This window comes from Hyalella azteca, unplaced genomic scaffold (assembly GCF_000764305.2).
Source record: "Hyalella azteca isolate HAZT.00-mixed unplaced genomic scaffold, Hazt_2.0.2 contig12078, whole genome shotgun sequence".
NCBI lineage: Eukaryota > Metazoa > Arthropoda > Malacostraca > Amphipoda > Hyalellidae > Hyalella > Hyalella azteca.
The window spans coordinates 18,907-40,881 of NW_025942046.1; the positions used below are offsets into that span (position 1 = coordinate 18,907).

Here is a 21,975-nt window from a genome sequence, read left to right on the forward strand (position 1 = left end):
ACGCCTTCTTAACACTGTAATAGTTTGAGCCACTGTTTGGATACTATATTATTTTAAACGGAACACTTTACTTCCTTTTATTTTGTTGCTTTTATCCATCTTTCTTCTAACTTTTATTCTCTTTACCTTCCAGGCGGAGAGCAAAATCAGTGAAGAGAATAATTGAATCTCTCACGTTTGCATGACTATGTCTGCTTATGCATACTATACAAGTGAAATTGCATATATTATGCACAGTCTAATTATTGTGGTACATAGTTTGAACCGATGGATAAAATTGAAGTTCAATAACACGCATACAAATACAGTTGGAGTGAACTAACAAGTCAAAAGTAAGTTGTCTTTAACCTAAACGGTATCAATTGAATGGAATGCGTCACTGACCTATGAGCTTTGATGTTGTGCCAGAGACCATCTGACGCTGAGGCATCGAGGCAGACTGAGACGTAGTGTGAGGCGTGAGTTTGGAGGCTGAGGCAGGGTCGGCCGACTCTCAAGTCCAGGACCAGGTTCTCAGCGCCCGAGGCTGAGCGCAGAGCTAAGACGAGACTGCTGCGCACCCTTGTGCGTATTCTGTGTCAGAGACGAGAGTGTCACAGATACGTGCGTATCAGAGACGCGGGATAGTGTCAGAGACTTTAATAAGAATTTCCGAGACATTATACCGTAGAAAGAAGTAGGAATTTAATGTTCATGCTTTATACTAGTGATTTTTAACAGATTTGTAGATGCAATCAAACTAGCCATCGAAAATTTGTGGTGTAAAATTTATCACGCTGAGATAAATTTTAGAGTCTAGAGTCGGACGATTGATGAATCAACAATCTCCAAAAAATTAATTTATATATTTTTGGTATTACTTTGCTATGAATTAGCACACATTATATTGTGTACGGATAATGTTCTATTTGTAACAGGAACATACCCACTCCTAAACGTGTTTAGCATTAATTTTCTTAGTTTTTACTGCCAAGTGCTTTCTTAAATGATATTCGTTGCTATATCTAACATCGGTAGTATAGAAATTAAAATTGAGCTTCTCAATATTCAGTTTCAATTCAAATTTTTAACATGGGGTTCATGTTTGCTTGAATATCTCGTTATGACATGCTCTAGTTTTTATTCTTAATTCACCACGACAGCTGGATCGACTAGATGAACCTAACAGTCAGAATTGTTAACAGTTGATTGATGTTTCATGGTTTGGGCTTTGAATCGGCTCACGGCAGACACCACCACCTGCTAGCAAGTATAACGCTATACAACTTGGTTGTAGAGCATAATGTTGGAAATTGTTGAGCACTGATGAATGTAGACAGTAATAATCGCTGGTGAATACTGGAGAATGTTGAGCGCAGGTGAATGATAGAGAATTCTGCGCGCTCGTGTTTGTTGGAGAATGTATGGTGCTGTAGGAACGAATTTGATCACTTGTGTATGGTGGGAAATGCGAGAAAATGCTGCGTACTGTTAAAGTGATCCATTCCATACATAATTCGCCTGAAGATATATGGAGGTATTTATCAACAGCTGTGCAAGTTATAGAAATTTGTTGGATAATTCTCCAAACCGAATTTTTCCTGTGCGACGCGTAAGAAGCAGCCCTCGGAAGCGAGGCACTCTGCATGTCAACCCAGCGAAAAATCAATTTATCAAAGCAGCCTTCACGCCAATATAAAACCAAGCAGCAGCTCTTGGCCTAGGATAGATGTTGTTCATATTTTCATTTACAAGTTCAATTTACTTTGCATCGCCTTTAATTTAAGACTGTTTCCAGTGTAAGTTAAATATGGCCATTATTTTGTGATGCACAACGTATTTGAGAGCCGATTTGGATTTACGGGGTGCCTGTATGTTCAACTTGTATCAACGCTGTGGCACTCGAGATAGAAATAAGTGGTTTTCTTCTTGTCCAATTGCATTCGTGTGCCGCGTAAATGAGTTTTCTTCTATGCGTCTTTTTATTCCCATGTTAACCCTCTACCGCCGTATGCCACTCTCCGAGAACAGAACTTTCAAACGAAATTATATATATACGTAAACTATATTGAGTGTAGCAACCTAAGGATGTTTGTACGCAACAGAGAACATTTTAAAGTTGTTGTACGTGGCGGCAACCATCAGTGCAAGTCATTTTGCGCTCACTAGGACGTATCCTTTTTGAGAAGTAGGCTTGTGACAATATTGCAACGGTTACTCATGTTAGGCGGTAGAGGGTTAAAACAGGATTAATAAGGTGTTCCTACACACCCGTGAAGGAACGTCGGTATGTTGTGTCTAATACGCGCGCTTCTTGGTCAGCGGAGAATTGAACTGATGCTAATAAGGTCAATTGTTATTAGTAATTGAATAATTATTGAAAAATTATAATTCTCCCACTAAAAATGAATTTTGAGGCCCAAGTAATATTCCGACACATTGATTACGTGGATCGTGCCCGAACAACTCCTGCATGTGGCGTCATGCTTATAACATAAATAAACAAATTTTGACAAACATTAATAAGAAAAGGGGAGCAAATTTTGCATTTTGCAGTATAAGTTGAGTCATGAAACAGAAATTTCATAGAAATTACTCAGATAGTAGTTATTATTCGAGAAGCATTCAATTACCAATAGAAAGAGACAAAAATGAATTAGAAACGGAATTGTTGCATAAAACATTTTACTCCACTCATCTGCGACATGTGCAATAATGGGATGGAATTTTCAATTAACTCTGATGTTTAATGCTAAATGTATTTTATTGTTCAATTGTTTGCATCATAGAAGTCGATTATATAGGAAAACGCGCAGGCCATCCCGCGTCTATAACTCGGACAACTGTTCGCAAGGACAGAATCTATCCACTTTCGGAAGACATACTAACTGATCTATTCACTTCCGTGTTGGATAGATTATGAAAAGAGCAGAGAAAAACTGGGTGACAAGCCAAAATGCCACTATTATGACCCAGCAGTAATGTCAATATTGATTGTTCTCTGGAAGGCAGTTATAAATCTACTAAACTACTGAAAACGATTTTAGTTACTGACACTGAAAATTATATTAACTGAGGATAAAATTCATAGTGAGAGTAAAAAAATAAATGATCGATACCAATAAATAATACGATTCAATTTCATAAAAAATATGATCTTAATACGCACAGATTAAAATTAACGGAACTTGACATTAACGGAACGTGTAGCGTGTGCAGACCTAAGCTCTAGGGCGGTGAAGGCAGGAGGGGGCGTGAAGAGCAGCGCCACCTGCACGAAGCCGCTGCTGGAGAAGTGCGTGGGCAGCGTGGGCACCCCGCACTCTGGCGCCTGCCACCCCGGCGAGCACTGCCACACCCCGAGCGTCTCGTCGCACCTTGGTTGTGGCACAAATTTGGTGGTGAGTTGAGGTAGTGGTTCGAATAGGGTGGTGGTTCAGATGGGATAGTAGTTCAGCTGATGTGAGATATAAGATAGCGGTTGAGATTGAATTGCGGTTCGGGATTGCGGTTTACTACCCTCATTAATATGAGGGTAATAAAAGCTATTAATCGCGTAATGGCATTAACATGTGATTAATCTTATCCAGTGCTTACAATTTTCAAAATAATAAATTTTTGTAAAATGATAACCTTCAAGGTAATTATGCTATCATAGTTGCTAATTATATAAATTATATTGAATGCGCATCTCAATCGGTAAGTGATTAATGTTATACTAAATACATACATGCAATCAGGAGAGGATATACTTGATCTACGCAAATGCCCACCTGGAATTAGCAGGCCGAATGGCGAGGTCACAAAGTTGTGTGCGGCAGCCTGGCCACGACTGGCTGCTGAGTAATGATCTTCCAAGATCTTGCAGCTGTAAAAACATCGAAAGTTTATTTAATGGATGATATAAATTCATGGACTAGTGTGCATGAAATCTTAGGGTAAATCGCAACCAATTGAGGTGGTGCATCTGAAATGTTCTCATCTAAGTCCAATTTTAAGCGGCTTCAAGGTCTCCAGGACTACACTTGACCCTTTCGAATGAATATAAGTATTAGAATCAATTCATTTTTTCGTCCCACTTCTCATCCCTACATTCCGTACTAGAGGAACGCTTCTCATATTTTACGAAGCAACGTGCAAATATAAGTCTAAACTACCTTGCCGTTGACACGCAAGTTCCTAATGCAGCCCGTGAAGGACATGTCGTCTGAGAGCGTCGACACGGACGCCCTGAAGCCGAGCTGCAGAGGCGCCCCTGCCGTGTTCAGAGTCGCCGTGTTGCCGGGTACTGCGGAGCTCACGCGACACGATGTGCGCAAAGGGCGCCACGATATTGCTGGGGGTTGACCAGAGGCGGGGGAAGGTTGATCTCCGGCTTGTGATGTCGGGTCAGCAGCGAGGTAAGGATGGTCGATGATGACTAAACCACGATCGGAAGATGGGATGTTGTTTTCAGAGGAAAGCTCAGAATTTAATGAGCTAGAAAAATGTGAGCTTGAAGCGTCGGAGAATGAGAAAGGCTGGAGCTTCGGAGAAGATGAACGCCTAGGGTCGACATGGTAAGGAGAGTCGCTGGAGACGAGAGGGTTCAATCTATGTGATAAGCGAGATTGAGGTACGAAAGGTAGGGACGAAGAAGAGTGAGAATTGTAAGATTGAGATTTCTTAGCCGAATTCGAAGAGAACGAGTGTAGCTGCGGGAATACGCAGTTATCAACCACCATCTCCACGTGCTGAAAAGGTCAACATTTTGAATGAAAAAATGATAAAAAAAAGTTTCTAGTATAATACTAGTCTCTTCTAATAATAGGTTTCATTGTAATATCAATGCTTGAGAATAAATTCCTCGCGCAAGCCAATGAACATTTAAAAATAAACTCCGAGTCTTAGACAGTTGCTCCAAAACATTCAGGGCTGATTACATTTTATATCAAAGAAATACGAATGATTAAAATCTATAACTAAACTACCTGTCATCTTCATACCCGATTCCTCCAGAAGATGTCGATATTGTGCCACTTCAAGTCGTTGACGGAGACATTGGCGGTGAGTGTCACGGATATTCCTCCGAGGGTCAAATCGAAAACAGGAATCCCGTTTTTCAGCTGGAGCTTTATTCCAGATTCCAAGCCTCTGTCCGTTGTGCTTGACAAAATGAGAACGTCGTCGGATTCAGTAAGCAGATTGAGACTCAAGCTCAACTTCGAACACGTCTGCAACGGTGGCAGCCATACCCATGATCCGGACACATTGTCCGGACCTGGAGCAGTTTTGTCGCGACGGTTAGAACCGGGCTTGGTTTTGTGGTGGTGAAGAGAAACAGTAGTAGTTTTGGTCTGACGGTAGAAGTGTCGTGACAGGATTTTACAGTTGGGACCGTGACTGCCTTCCGGACACACACACCTGCCAACTCGAGACACAGAGTGACCATCAATTGGCGTACACGAGTATTAGGTAGTAGTATCATTTGGCTTAAGTGTTTTTTACAGTCAAGAATACGTTTTTATAAATGACTAGTTGTGAATAACAGAAATTGATACTTTTACAGAAAATTTACCCTAAAGGAGTATTATTTATGACTCGAGATTGTAGCACATACAACCCATGAAGAGCTTAGAAAACACCACTCCTTCAACTTCTAGTGAACCTTGAATCGGGTGGGGGAAACTCACTTGAAGCCAGGGAAGGTAGGGAGACAGCGGCCGCCGTTAAGACAAGGACTGGATATGCACTCGTTTAGTCTGGATTGTAACCCTGCGTTAATCATGGCATGGGCATGCGGAGCTTCTTCTTCAGGTGAAGACTTGTGGTACTTCACCTCCATGTGGTGGGGCATGGATTGACTAAAGGTTTCAGTGGACAATTGGTGAGTGTCCTTAGATTGTTGGGTGTCTGTGGATTGCCAGAGGTTGTCCGAGGGATGTTCAGTGTCAGTGAATTGATTGCGAATTTCAGTAGCATTTTCTTCGTAGTCATGTGGAGAGAAGAGTCCCAAGAGATGAGTCTCACCAGTCACTTCCTCGGACTTGCTACTCGAATCCAAACATCGGCAGTTAGGGTCAAGTCTCAGTGCTGGACCCACAAAAGTTTTGTCTTCAGCCTCAACCAAGTGAACTCCTTCCCCTAAAACTACCTTTGGGTTGCAACAGCAATCGCATTCTTCGTGGGACCGAAACTTGCGGAGGTGTAATCGTTTTCTGTGGAAAGAAATTGACGAGTTTTTGGGCGATAACTGAAATTTTCGTTTCCAGACGTCATGAACGCGGTCGAATACTCTCTTTCTTCGGTTGATTCGACTTTTGTTGGTCATAAAACGTGAGAACGGCGGTGGTGGGTGGTCAAATTTTTCAGAGACTTTGTTGTGCGTTAGAAAAAGACCCTCACAGCCCTCAACCGCAGCCCTGTTGACGCCAGGGCCAAGAATGGTAAGCCCTAATGTGTCTTCCATCTGCCCACGATAAATTTTGGTCCGATTAACTCAGTATTACAAATATCTTACGCTTATTTTTATTGATATCACCTCGAGCCTTGTTTTCTCGGCGATCATCTAAATTGAAAACTAGAAAGATTCCGTAGAAAGGTATAGGCTCTAAATTAAATAATTACGCCTTAGGGTACTCCAAATTAACAACGACCTTCGCTATTTATGAAGATTATCGTTGCTCGATTTTGTCGATTGTTCTCCCATAAGAAATATTTTATTCAACCAAAGAAGAGGAACAGGTTCATAAATGTTTCTCAGATGAGCATTCGATTCACAAATAAACTATTCCTGATAGACGAACTTCATTTTTTCGCGAGTGCAGGAGGAGAGGAAGAATCTCCAGCGAGGGTGCGTGGAACCACACGCGAGTGATGGACTGACCATCAGAAGCGTTCACCGACTGCAGCGATACCACCGAAACTGACGCGGGCGTAGCAACAGATGAGGTGGCATCGCTTGTAGGCCTAGATTTTTCAGGTCGAGCAAGGATTCGAACCAACGATGACAGCAACGACGTTCCCTTTAGTGGCGAGTGAATTGTATGATCGCTACCTTGTCACTAGTTATTTCTATTTAAATTGGCCTACTCTGAAGAAAGTATTCAAACATTGCGGCGAAACCTGAATCTAATTTAATTTCATGAACTTTTTGTGAGTTAAATTTAAATTGTCTTCATTGATTCTGAAGGTATACCGTAGAAGTACATTTGAAACATAAGACACACGCAACACCCACTGCAAACCTCGTGACTGATAAATTATCAGAATCCTCAAACATTCACAGTCAAGCGTAGGATATATTTTAGGAAACCTACCTTGGATTTAGACAGAAGTGATGACGGTGGACCCGCAAAATCGACGGCGATGGCCTGGAGAGCCGTCTGACTGTCAATTGTGCGCAATGTGATGGCAACGTGAGCATTTGCTAGACGGTCAGACGGCCGTATTACGGACACCAGGATATTGTACCTGATAACACAATTTATTATTGCCGGGATCATTCATTTCGGCAGAAATTGCTTTCATTCGTGAATAGGATGAATTAATATTCATAGCTGTTGTCAAAGGGAAGTAACGGTTCTACCGATGCCACAGAATTACAACATCCAAGAATCAGAACAACCAAATGAATGACTAAATGAACGACAGAAGACAACACATGTACATATCGAGATGATAGAGAAATAAATACGCTATAAAATGCACATGGAGGCAAGAAGGCTTACTCTCCCTCAGGCTGGGAGGCGTCAAGGCTGAGTTGGCCGCTGTAGGAGTCCACGAGGAAGCCCTCAGGAACTACGGACGTTGGCCACCCAAAACGCGTCCTTGACGGCACCTGAGGGTCCCCCACGGCGCGCCCCAGAGGCAACCTGCTTCCTGCTACCGCCTCCTCTGTCTGGTGGGAAGGAAGTGGATCATATATATCATATATGTTATATCTATAATATATATCATATGTGTCATATGTATCATATATGTTATATATATCATTTACATAATATATATCGTATATAGCATCTATAGGTAATAAGTTTCGTTACATATTTTCACATACTTTGATACCCAATAAAATATGGGCACATCATGGCCTGACACATTTTATTATATCAAGTGATGTCGCTAAAACAACTTCAGAAATTAAACAATACTTAGATACCTAGGAACTAAAATTTTATTGTATTACTTATACCATAAAATTCAAAAAGGTGCATAAAGAAATAAATTAGTTTGCGACTCTCTAAAAAATTTTATCCTACGAGAAATGTAAATGAACGAAATGATCCAATTGAAAATTTGAACCTAGGTTGGGGCTCCTTTGATGTCCATTAACTTTCTAAGTGCAACATTGAACAAACTTACCCGTGGTCACAGACTAGAACATCACAACTGCCATCCGAACTCGAATCCCAGAGCATTTTTTCTCGCCAAGTTTTCTCACCTGAAAGTTTTTATTCTTTTCTAGGGTTTATTCTTTTCTGTGGGGTCGCAGCAAGTTGAGTAAAATAAATAGGGTTTACGTACCGGAAAGTTGAGGAAGGGCCCTTGCCTGCATGGCACAGACCCTTGCCTGAATCTCGTATGTCCCGGCCTATACGTGTACGTAGACCCTAAACTGCATGGCATAGGCCCTTGCGTGAGTCTCGTATACCCCGGCCTATACGGTGTACGTAGACCCTAAACTATATGACGTAGACTTTTGACCGTATGGCGTAGACCCTTGTCCGCTTGGCGTAGACCCTCACTTCTATGGCGCACGTTAGACCGTTACCTGTATTGCGTACACGGTGATGTGCTGATGAAAAACGTCCCGTCCACCACGGGACGTAAATGTGACGGTCACGGGGACGGTGGACGTGAGACGGGGCGTCCCAGCATCCACAAGCACAATAGGGACGATGAGGGACGGCTCGTCGTAGAGGGACGTCACCGAGGATGGGTTTAAGGGCGAGACGTCGAGCTTGACGATGGACGTCGCTTTGATGACGTCCACCTCGTCAGCCGCTGCGGTGGTCTCTGTTCCGACGAGTGAACAAAATGTTGAATAATTTTGTACATATAAGATTGTATTATAGATCATCTTAGTACGAAAAAATTATATGTACATCTATACAAATAATTGTACAAATAATTTTTTTCATTCTAAATTGCATTTCAGATCATCTTAGTACGTACAATATCATGTACAATTGTACGAATAATTTTGTACATATTAGATTGTATTTTAGATGATCATAGTACGAACAAATATATGTACATCTGTACAAATGATTGTACAAATAATTTTTACATATTAGATTGCACTTTAGATCATATTAGTGAAAATTTTGTACGTTCAATGCTCACGATTCACCTGTTAAAATATTCTACTTTAATCGATCTACAATAATAAATATGCCTCAGAATTTGAATATAATAATATTTTTTGATTCATTTATCAGGGATAACAAGGAACAATGGATAGTTTTTTCAGGTTAGTATACAATCAGCATAATTCTTGTTTGTTGTTCTTGGAAAAAAACGCGATACCGTACTCATAATGGCTGAAATGAGTCGACCCTGAGAATTGCATGCATACTGTTAGGCTTATACACAACGGCACTTGATATCGCATTCACAATGATAACTGCAATAGTCCTAACTTCACGTAAAAAAAACAGCACAAGATCTCATTCAGGAGCTGATTGCAAACTTCTGTTGAATTTACGACATCGTAAGTATCTCCGAGACCTAAGTCTCAATAAACTTCCGTCGCCGTGCACAGTAAATCTCAGGACAACATTTTGCGATCAATCTCATCAATCATCTGGGGAAAAATGGAACGCGGAGCAACACAGGAAAAACAACCAAGTCCACGAATTTATTGCGCTGCCTCAATGCCTACACCGAAAAATAGCGCCGCAAATTCCAGAATACGGGAATCGTGAATCCCGTAAACGACGAATTGCGGAATGCAGGAAGCGCGAACATTGGAAGGCAAGAGTCGCGGTTCGCGGACTGTAGGAATCTCGAACTTTGAAATATTATAATCAGGAATGGCAGACTGTAAGACTTACGAGTCGCGTAAATTATTAATCACAGACTGCGGTAATCGCTAATGGGGAATGCAGGAAGAATGAATCGCGGGAGATGGAAATTTAGAATCACTGCATGAAGGATGAATTGTGCAATGCAACAAGCATGAATAGTTGAATGTGGGAATCGCAAATCACGGAAAGGAGGAATAATAAATTGCCTAATGTTGGAATCATGGATGTTGTAATGCAGGAATGGTGAATGTCGGAATACACCTCGTGATGAACCACATCAAGCACCGTGTCACGAACAGATAAGGATTACCTAGAGCTCGCAGCTCGTTTCCGCGCACCTGAAACAATCATTAACCAAATAAAGTTCACAGTTCATTACTACGCACCAGAAAGTAGTGTCAGAGCGACCCGTTTCTGTACTTCCTCCTCGGCCTTCGGGTCAACGTAGGCCTGGAATGGCGGTCCGTTGCCGCGGGTCCAGTCGTCTGCGTCGTTGACGGTAAAATTGACAGAAACTGACGCGCCGTCAACAGATGCCACGCGCACGTGGGTAGAACCAGAAAGTGAAGGCGGACAATCGTTGACGTCTGTCACTTGTACCTGTCGCAAAGGATGGATTGCAAGGCAGGTCAATCAACTGGTTTTTGACACAATATTCAGCGGCATCGATTGTACCTGTCATAGAATGGATTTATTTAATACATCAGGTAGACCAACTCCTCCGACCTTCAGTATCACTTTATTGCGATCGCTTCTGCTGCCTAACGGTTCTGCTCTATATTACAGCATCAAAACCTTTTATTTACTGGCGTGCGGTACCTCTAGGCAAAACGTGAACCAGAAAATATTGGAAATTTTAAATATACGTGCTTAACAGTCTGGAAATTATTAACATTAAGAGTAATACATAGAAAATTAATACTTTTTTGCGATTTGTTTTGATATAAATGCATTTTGCTTATTGAATTTTAATTCTGGGTTACCTATTTATTTTTAAAATTTTAAAAGCAATGATAATGATGGTGATGATCATGATGATAATGATAACGATGTAAGTCGTGGTCGAGTCGATTGAGATTGATTGCAGTAGGTTATGTTATAGGTTATGGTGTTACGTTAAATAAGTTGTCTTCACTGAGCGTAACTTTCGGGCGTTTCTCCAATCTGTCAGTTTTGTCAGGTTAATTAACGCGTAGCCGGTGCTGCTTGGTGATAGCGCTTGTCAGCATGCGAGATAGTTTAGAGGTCAGAGTTAAATTTTTCTGTAGCAAATATGTTTTTCATGTTCTTTGGACCCATTACAACAGGTGAAAATGGTACAATGGGGGCAAAAAAATTACGAGAAGAATAACACGATTACTTTCCTTCTTAAAACACTAACTGGTAAACAAAATTAAGAATAATATCCTTGGTTACATTGCTAGCTACTCAAATTGCTAACTACCTAAGCACTGATTATAACTGCTACATAGATTAGAAATAGTAAAAATAGTAAAATGTCCCCCAGTCTATCGGGTCGGGGTACAGTGGGACAGTCCGTGGAGCACTTTGGGTCACTTTACCTAATCATGATATAATAAAAATTACCGGTATAGTACAATTTCAGGTCAGAATTTGATCCTTTAATTATTACGCATTTATTATGGTTGCAAAGAATGGCTTTAATGCTTCCTATACAGACTGATACAACATTAGCTGCACCAGTATATACAAAATTGTTCCGTTTATATACGACTCGTGTAAAATATTTCATATTCGTCATTTACATCTGTTCGCTCTGTTATTAAGCTTGAAAAATGTGTTATTAGCTTCGTGAAACCAAATGCAACAAGACCTTATTAAAGAAGCCTTGGTTCTGTCTGCAATGGTTTAAAAAATTTTTGAACTTCTCCCTAGCACCAATTCTTCTTCTACTGATTTTGATGAAATATGTAAAATACGCAATTTTTCTTCTGATGAATATGACGAAGAGCCTGGTATCTATTTCAACAAATATTTGATGGCGAACGATCAATTTCTTTTTCATATTGGATGGTCACGGCTTGAGGAATGGGAAGGTCCTGGGACGTGGACACTGTCCCAGAGTGCCCTAAACGAACTGTCCCATTAATTGTACCCCTAACCACCATTTTGCAATAATTCGACTACAATTTTCATATTAATGAACCAAGTTGCTATTTATCTCAAGTAAATAATTTTGAACGCATAATATAACAATTTATCACACAGTCAAGCATTAGTTCACATAATAGGCGCTGTTATTACATTTAAAAGCAAAGGAAAATATTTAGCGGCATACTTCATGACAAATTTACAAAATATTGCTCATTGAAGAATAACGGACAGAGCAACGCGTATCTCAGCCACGTCAGTCAAGGAACTTACTTGTGTGCTATTACTATATTATACTATTGTTCAATATTATCTTTCAATATTTAAAACAATTGTCATGTCTCACTGTGCCTCCCTTTCCCCAACTGCGTTATTGGCAAGTAAGTCACCTTGTACGTGATGTGATGGACCAAAATTATTTTTTTTCAAGTTTTCACATTTTGAAAATGGCTATTTGAAATTGGTTGGGTGAGGAATGGTATTGGGATATAAGAGGATGATGGGGCTGAGGCAAGGTATATGGGGTGTGTTTCGCTGTGGGCAGGTATTAAGTAAAAATCGTTTGGTTTTTTACCTGAATTTCTATGGGCCAATTACAAATTTGTTTTTTATTTAGGAACTGAAACCGTGTAAAGTGAAGTTCAATCGCAAAGCTATTCCTTTATTTCAGTGTTATTAGTGAGTGTTATCGAAGAATAATGAAGATTTATTTCCCTCCCATCGAGGATCATTTTGAGTTTTAGGAGTTGGTCCTAACAAGCCCCAGTTAGTCCTTTATTTCGGCTGTGCTTATCATTTAGATGGGATTATTTCCGACTGTTTTCTTCCGGCTCCGATCTTGTGACTTCATTTGCGTTAAGTCATTAACAAGTATCGTGTAGTTTGCATTTGTGCATGGAAGGGCAATGTCATGTGTACCTAGAATCTGTAGTGAACCGGCGGGAAGGCAAGCCCCTTGAGTGGGTCTAGTGGAGACCACTTGCACAGTCTATGGTCTAGTAGAGACCATAGATGTTGTTCTGCCAGTAAGAAACACGTCAATAATTTAGGTTATAACTAGCCATTTTTTTAAGTTGGGCGAATAATGGTAATTAATGAACTGAACGAATAGCACCTTTCACATCGCAAGCCGAAGAGTCAACATTCCATAGACACGACGCTGCTGTTGTGTTAACATACAAAACTGTAAACTATTCTTAACCTTGATATTTACGGTAAAGAAGAATACGGAATACCCCAGAGTTGTGTGGCTGATCAATGAATAGAAAACGCAAACGAGGCACCCAAGCCGATAAAAGCTCCACGTTGAGCCTATGAATCTATTGCGTAGTCATTTTATCCGTTCCCATCCTTTCTCGAGTCTATTTATTTTTCGCTTGCTATTAATCTTATGTGTGACGTGCCCTCGAAGTTCTTTTGAACCAGAAGCCACGATAAATGCTTCGTAGAATAATAATAATATTAATAGCAGTAAATTTCTGAGACCGAGAACCTACCACGACGGTGGCCCGGGCGGACAAGGATGGTTGGCCGCCGTCCCGGGCCTCGACCCGCAGGAGGTAGAGGGGCACGGACTCCCGGTCCAGTGGACGGGCCACCAGGACGGCCCCGCGCCCGTCCACAGCGAAGTGCCCGTGCGGGTCTCCCGAAGGGTGAATGCTGTAGCGCAGCGCTCCGTTCGCCCCCTTCGCCCCCAACATATAGAAAGTAACTATTAAATCGCTGCAAAAAGGATTTAATTGTTATATTGAGTTCAATATATTGTGATAATATTGAAACGAAGAAATGAATTTGTTTGTCATGATTGTGTCTATCGATGGATCACCGTTACAGCCCGTTATCTGCCACCGGCTCACCGTTACTGCCCGTTATCTGCCTCCGGCTCACCGTTACTGCCCGTTATCTGCCTCCGGCTCACCGTTACTGCCCGTTATCTGCCTCCGGCTCACCGTTACTGCCCGTTATCTGCCACCGGCTCACAGTTTCTGCCCGTTATCTGCCTTAGGCTCACCGTTACTGCCCGTTATCTGCCTCCGGCTAACCGTTACTGCCCGTTATCCACCGCCGGCTCACCGCTACTGCCCGTTATCCACAGGCCGGCTCACCGCTACTGCCCGTTATCTGCCGCCGGTTTACAGTTACAGCCCGTTAAAATCGTCGGCTCACCGCTACTGCCCGTTATCTGCCTCCGGCTAACCGTTACTGCCCGTTATCCACCGCCGGCTCACCGCTACTGCCCGTTATCCATCGTCGGCTCACCGGGTCGGCGTCGGAGGCGGTGGCGATGAAGAGAACGTCGCCGAGCGCGACGTTCTCAGCGACGCTGACGGTGCGGGCGACGTTGGCAAAGACGGGCCGGTGGTCGTTGTCGTCCAGCACACGTACCGCGACCCGTGCCGACGAGCAACGGGTCTCGTCGTCGAACCCTTCCAAGCCCTGTCGGGTCACAACCCTAAGAACATCACCATTTGCCGCAAACAATTGGAATTTTATAATATGTCCGCTAAATTTGCTCATACTTGAAAATAAAAATTATTTTCCTCATTTTCAACTACCAAACATAGATAATTTAGAATTTAAATGCCCTCCAAGATAGCTAATATCGTGCGCTCGAAAAATAGTTAACCAATCGCAAAATAGTCAACGAGTAATCTACTCAAATAATAGTCAACTACTTATAAAAATAGTCAACTTCTCAAAAATAGTCAACTAAGCAACAAATGGTCAACTAGTCAACTACTCATAGTCAACTACTGGAAAAATAGTCAACGAGTCAACTACTCAATAAATAACCTCAAACCTAAACGATGTTGAAAGTTAAACTGCGAGTGAAATACAGGGTGCGGCGCGGGAACTTACTTATTTGAATTGCGCGCCACGTGGCGGCCATTAGTCCTAGGAAGGTGGCGCCATGCGCAATATGGTGCGCGGGCTATGAAGTTTTTCGTCCACTCAGTTCAGTTGCGACCATGCAGTGGTCGAGAGAGGAGCGCGCGTTCGCAGTCTCTGTGTACTTTTCTAGTGGCCGGTCTATCGTTGCAACCCAGCGTGCGTTTAGGAGGCAGTTTAATGTCGCGCCCACTGGTCGTGTTCCTGGTCGTACATCAATCGTTCAGTGGGTGAATACTTTTATGAATACAGGCAGTGTGTGGAAACAAAAACCAGGTCCTTCCAAAACCACTAGGACGCCAGAAAATGTCGAGAGAGTAAGGCAGGCGGTTTTGCAATCACCTAAGCGATCCGCACGAAAACATGCATCTGCGCTTAGAATTTCCGATCGCACAGTTAGGCGAATTCTGCACCAAGACTTAAAATTCTACCCTTACAAACTGGCAGTGGTGCAAAAACTAAATCCACGTGATTTTGTTTCACGACAAAGGGCATGTGAAGCCATCGTTGAAAACTTGCCTAACAACGCACTTGTGTTTTTTAGTGATGAAGCACATTTTCATCTGTCAGGGTGTGTGAATAAGCAAAACATGCGATATTGGAGTGGTGTGAACCCCCGAGAACTTCATGAGAAGCCCCTTCATGCATAACGAGTGACTGTTTGGTGTGCCTTATCCAGGACTGGCATCATAGGCCCATGGTTTTTTGAAGAGAACGATAGGGCAGTTACAGTCACTTCTGAACGGTACATTCAGATGATTCAAGAGTTTTTCCTTCCAAAACTTGATGAACTTGGTGTAAGAAATGTGTGGTTTCAACAAGATGGGGCCACGGCTCACACAGCACGCGCTTCAATGGCTCTCTTGCGCGAACACTTTCCACAACGCGTGATCTCCTTAAGGGGCGATCTCCAGTGGCCAGCGCGCTCGCCGGACTTAGCCCCCTGCGATTATTTTTTGTGGGGATACTTGAAATCCTTAGTGTACACCAATCGTCCGAGGACCCTAGCTGAACTGAAGAACAACATTCGCGTTGCTATTGCTGACATTGGTCCAGACATGCTTGAGAAGGTGGAGCGAAACTTCCGATCTCGTCTGACAAAATGTATTGAACAGCATGGAGGTCACCTACAAGATGTAATATTCAAGAATTAAACTTGTAAGTAAACCCAACGAAACTTTAAATGTAGCTCTTTGTAAAAAAGAAAGAATTAAAACGCTATCTTTAATACTTTTTACTTTGTGATTTTTTTAAAAGAGTAAGTTCCCACGCCGCACCCTGTACTTTGGCACTGCCTTCATTACAAATAATATATATACATAAATATTGATATTTCAGTAAGATGAGTCCTGATCCAGAAATATTGCAACGATACAAAAAAGAGATGCAAAAAAATCTCTGCCCGCCAAGACTCAAGTAACTGCTGGTATTATAACTACTGGTATTATAAGCTGGCAGGCATTTAGTTTGATCTCATTAGAGTTTGTTGAAGCGAGGCTTGCTGCCTGCACTAATTACAAGTCGTTTATACGAGAAGAAGTCGAGCGCCTGGTGAACTGGCTAGAGATTACAGCAATTTGATCTTCTTAAGTACAGTATTAAAATCATCCCCGGAATTAAACATTAATTAAAGGGTCTTTTATAGACGCCTCTCATGAGATCCAGAGTTAATTTTACGGCCAGAATTACGGTAAGCTATGGGTAAATAAGGACATTAGTTCGATCGGGGTGAAAGGATTTATTTTTTTTAATAATAATTATGCTTGAAAGAATTACGACGGCACTTCTTTATAATAGGTAACAAGAATTTCTCGTTTCCAGTCAATGGACAGGCATTAAAATGTCATTTTAGGTTAAAAGAAAACCAAAACTTAATGATACACTGTAGTTTTTTTAATTCAATTCAATCCACACTAAAACATTTCGTGGTGAAACAAAATAGCACAACGAGATCCAATAGAAGCATGGAATTTTGATAGAAAGAAATCGGCAAATAGATAATGTTAAAAAATTTTTTCCTAGCACCTAATATTCCTAATTATAAATTGTTTGCCTACAGCTGTGAATGAATCGAAACTAAGAAAAAAAGAACATAATAAATATGGTTAAATACATTGGAGTGCGATCTCTCAATTTTCAACACATAACATCAGCATGCGGACTGATGTAAATGTTTTCAACCTTTAATCGCCTCTATATCCTCAGAGATATGATCGAATACTCGTCAGAAAAACAAAAAGTTTCGGCGCATCTTCATACCAAGATGGGCTGTGACGAATTCCATGCATGGGCATACAATTTCATTATCCAGTGAAACTCAAAAAAAAAAAAAATTGTGCGTTGAATACTTTGTGATATCTTAAGAATTGATTTTTAAAGATTCGAATTCCAGTAGAGAGTTTGAATTTCAGTAGAGTTTATAAATTCTGAGCCTCAAAACGTGCCTCAACTTCTACCCAAACTCACGTTATCGGACACCTGCACGATGAAGCTCAAGCCAGCTCTGTGCTCCGGGTTCTCGTAATCCAGAGGACTGCGCGTGATGAGCTGGACCAGTTCTCCAGCCCCAGCTGACCCTTCAACAGGTTCACCAGCATGAGAACCATCACGAGTGCCGTCAGGTGAACCATCGTGGGCACCAGTATGAGAACCATCACGAGTGCCGTCACGTGAACCATTGTGGGCACCAACATGATTACCATCATGTATGCCAACAGGCGAACCACTAGAACCAGAGCCTGCAGGATGGTCTCCTCTGGTGCGGTTGTCGACTACAACGAGGGCATCCACCAGCGACCAGCCAGGGCCGCTGAACGGCACAACCTGACAACATATACCAGAGTACAACAACTTTACCAGGAGCTCATTTATACAAAAATTATGAATATTTTACAATTAGGGAGTTTGATTATTACCTCATACGGAATTATAGTACTTTTTTAAATTTTAACCGATGTGCGTAGCCTTCAGCTCTTTACTCGAGCAATTTGTTTTCAATAACTCGCATATATACACTCGACACTGAACGAAACGAAAGACGGTTCATGGAATTCGTAAGATAAAGAAAAGTGAGAGGTAAAATTAGAAACTTTCAGATACACAGTTTCACTGAATTTACCAATTATCTCACTCGTGCTTTTGCTGCTTCGGCAGCAAAGACCATTTACTGTCTCACTGCGTCAGCTGAGCAGCAAAGATCATTTACTGTCTTACTGGGTCAGCAGTGCAGCAAAGACCATTTACTGTCTTACTGTGTCAGCAGTGCAGCAAAGATCATTTACTGTCAGCGCAGCAAAGATCATTTACCCTCTTTCAAAGTCTTTCTAGTTTTCTACGAGACGTGGAGAAGAGTGGCGTTCGTTTTCGAAGTTCGAAGGAGACTTAAATCTTGGAAAAGCTCCTGAAAAAATCTGTGAAAATTCTGGCTTGAGAGACACGTTCTTTGTAGGTCCGGCGAAGTTCACGTGTTTTATAGCACCAACGAAGTTCAGGATCGTCCAGGGGGTGGTTTGCCTTTCTTTAAACAAAGCAATTTTTCCAGGAAGAAAACGTTGTTCATCAATGTCCACTGATTAATATTATCCACAATATTGATGCATATAATTGATACAACGATATTGATACAAAAAGTAATATAATAAGAATTTTGAATTAACAGCTTCTGTTGCATTCGGTACATAAAATTGCAAGTGGAAGAAATATGCCAAGTTGAAATCCTTCCCACTTTACGAGAGCAAGCCAACAAGGACTTAGCCTTAAAGCTATTAAAAAGACATGTAATGTAAGCAAGCTAAATCATTCGGCATGCTTTTGTTTTAGAGACAAGTATTTGCATATCGTTGAACCAAAACACACAAAGAGATATTGTGATGGTAACCGAGATGCGGGGAAATTAGCACCGAATAAGCTTCTGCACTTTCTTGAAAGGCGATATTGGAACATAAATTGGTTGCAAAGTGCTGGAATACCTGATTAAAGCGTGACTTGGGCGAATATAGTTTTAAAAGAAAGTCTTTTAAGACTAAAATTATCAGAAAGAATGAGCATCACGTGGACATATAGATAACATACAATTAGTATGAGGGCATTGAAAGGCCAATAGAAAACAGAACGTTTAAAATGACACAATTGAGCATCGTTTAGACTAACATCAGTTTTAAATATTGAGGAAACGCTTGTACAGATAGCTAATAAAATGCGGTATTGAGGTTACCCTCGAAACTTTTAAGAAGCATTGCTAATACAAAACTGTAATTATAACTAAAAATTTTATACTACGCGCTTTTATATACGCGCTTTGAAAACTTGATATTGAAGCATCGCATAAATGAATAACTTAAAAAATTTCCCACTCTGCAAAAATACGCTTCACCAAAATTCAAAATTGAAAAATTCGAAGGAATTACCGAAAAATACGGTACAGCTGTAATTACAACCGAAAAGTACGGTTGTAAGGCGGCGTTGCGTGGCTCGGAAAATACGGCATTGAAGCATAGCTGGACGTCTAGACTGGAAAATGCGGCGTATATTCATCACTCAGGCTGTATACATAAAATAAGGCACAGATGCATCGCTCGGGCGCACCGCTGTTAAAATTGAAGCATAGCTGACCTCGCATACGAGAAAAGACCAGCCGGGGTCGTTTGAAGAGCCTCCTCGTGTCACGGTGCATGCGCGGAAAATAAATTGAGTGGATCCAGTAAGGGAAATTATATATGTGCTTCGAATTTGTTTAGTTTAATGTCACATTTTATTTCATAATTGACGGACGAAAGATGTGGAAGGTGAACGTTGTATGGTTGTTGTGCGTTGTGAAGGCGGAACGGAAATGGTAATTTTTTGGGGGTTGTTAAAGGAATTAGTGTAATATGGATCAGTGAATAAATTTTATGAATTCGCGCATTTATGTCGACCGAACGTTTATTTATTTTGTTTTGTGAGTCAAAATAATCTTATTTTCTTTTGTCGCGTATGAAGAAAGTCTAGTGACTTGAAATTCAAGCCTGAAATTTTGGAAGAGCCTGAAGGACCCAGACAATATAAATTATGAACATGTATGGTATATTTGATCCTAGACCATAGAGTTGCTCATTATTAATTTGGTTATTTAAAAAAATCAATTAAAAAAATAAAAGTTATTTGTTCACAAAAACATGAAAACCTTAGTCTTCATTAAATTGCCTGGAAGCAAGAAGCCTTTATTCATTAGCTAACAAGCACACATTTTTCGTTCATGGCTTTGAAAACAAGAAGTTTTTGCTCACAGCTTAAAAACAAGAAGTTTTTGTTAATTTGTTTTACCCAAAAAAGTCTCAAATCACGATTTTGAAAACAAGAATTCTGAAGATTACTGGAACAAATGCAAGAGAATTACTGGTTTAAATGCAAGGTGCCTCATTCACTGGACAGAGAGTAAGAAGTTTCATTCAGTGGACAGAGAGTAAGAAGTCTCATTCACTGGACAGAGAGTAAGAAGTCTCTCATTCACTGGACAGAGAGTAAGAAGTCTCATTCACTGAACAGAGAGTAAGAAGTCTCATTCACTGGACAGAGAGTAAGAAGTCTCATTCACTGGACAGAGTAAGAAGTCTCATTCACTGGACAGAGAGTAAGAAGTCTCTCATTCACTGGACAGAGAGTAAGAAGTCTCATTCACTGGACAGAGGGTAAGAAGTCTCATTCACTGGACAGAGTAAGAAGTCTCTCATTCACTGGACAGAGAGTAAGAAGTCTCATTCACTTGACAGAGAGTAAGAAGCCTCATTCACTTGACAGAGAGTAAGAAGCCTCATTCACTTGACAGAGAGTAAGAAGCCTCATTCACTTGACAGAGAGTAAGAAGTCTCATTCACTTGACAGAGAGTAAGAAGCCTCATTCACTGGACAGAGAGTAAGAAGCCTCAGTTTACTTGATTCAGAGTAAAATCCTTTGTTCAGTGGATTAACAGAAAAAAAATACCTCCAAGCCTTATTACGACATAAGGCAAAGACCAGACATCTTCAGCAGGTCATCATGAAGATTAACAAAGGCATTAGGAGTAATAAGTCTAAAACGTCTCATGTTTTAAGCTTCAATTGAGATCCTTTAAATCGTCGAGCTTCTTCAGGTATGCAGCGGCTTTGTGCTCAGGAATGCACGCAGGAAATGAAGTCCTGCATATGGGAGTTAAGGCCTACAATTCCGAGGCATGCACTACCAACCTAATTAGAATATGGACGAAATTTTGGTCTTTTAGGCGGTATTATCAACGAAATAATGATCTCTGTTGTAACCAAACTGATTTCATTTCATTTTTTGAGAATTCTTTAGTGATATCATCTATGTTGAATCCATTCACGAATTAGTGGTCAGCAAAATAAAATATTTCGACAGAATTTGTTAAGTGTTAAATTCCTATTGAAATAGTTTAAAAGAATATGCAATTTCAATGCATACGAAAATTTCTACCAATACATAAATATCATTCTGAATGATTAGTATCCATGAAAAAATGTTTAGGACGAATGATCATTCTTGAATAAATATTTCTTTATAAATCAAAATCATCTCTTGAAAATACGCGGGAGAAATGCAGTGGGAAAAAGTTATCCATCAGAATTTCAGAATCAACGTAATTGGGAGTTCATGGCAGTTAGCGTGATAGTTCATAAACGTTGGTAAACACAGCGTCCAAAACATACTACATATACTAATTTATAGTGATATAAACGGTTAACTTTTTCAACTTAGATTTGAACGTTCGAAAAATTTCCTCGAAAAATAGACGTCAGTTAACGCTAAAATACCTTGCGCAATAGAAAAAAATTAACGCTAAAATAACCAGTGCAAGAAAACCGAAGTGGATGTCAGTAGACGATAATATATGAAGTGAGTTAAAATAAAGTTTACCTTAATAAAAATAACGAAAGCATTAATTTGTGAAATTGTCATAATTAATGAAACAATTCAACAAGAAACGCTAAGGCAGTCGACGTGAGCACCGCC

At 40.7% G+C, this 21,975-nt stretch overlaps 1 protein-coding gene across 1 annotated transcript in view; it reads right to left on the bottom strand.

Annotated features, from left to right (window-relative positions):
- The window catches only part of LOC108666666 (putative neural-cadherin 2), a 138,852-nt gene that overhangs the window by 6,243 nt on the left and 110,634 nt on the right, over positions 1-21,975 (bottom strand). Inside the window, exons 10-23 of the mRNA XM_047883127.1 lie at positions 17,457-17,813; positions 14,361-14,537; positions 13,598-13,786; positions 10,376-10,589; positions 8,732-8,976; positions 7,689-7,858; positions 7,278-7,431; positions 6,765-6,983; positions 5,652-6,427; positions 4,965-5,382; positions 4,137-4,712; positions 3,753-3,847; positions 3,201-3,356; positions 385-573 (exon numbers count right to left, since the gene is read on the bottom strand). Coding sequence (XP_047739083.1) covers positions 385-573; positions 3,201-3,356; positions 3,753-3,847; positions 4,137-4,712; positions 4,965-5,382; positions 5,652-6,427; positions 6,765-6,983; positions 7,278-7,431; positions 7,689-7,858; positions 8,732-8,976; positions 10,376-10,589; positions 13,598-13,786; positions 14,361-14,537; positions 17,457-17,813 — 3,935 coding nt within the window. The remainder of the gene's footprint in view (positions 1-384; positions 574-3,200; positions 3,357-3,752; positions 3,848-4,136; positions 4,713-4,964; positions 5,383-5,651; positions 6,428-6,764; positions 6,984-7,277; positions 7,432-7,688; positions 7,859-8,731; positions 8,977-10,375; positions 10,590-13,597; positions 13,787-14,360; positions 14,538-17,456; positions 17,814-21,975) is intronic.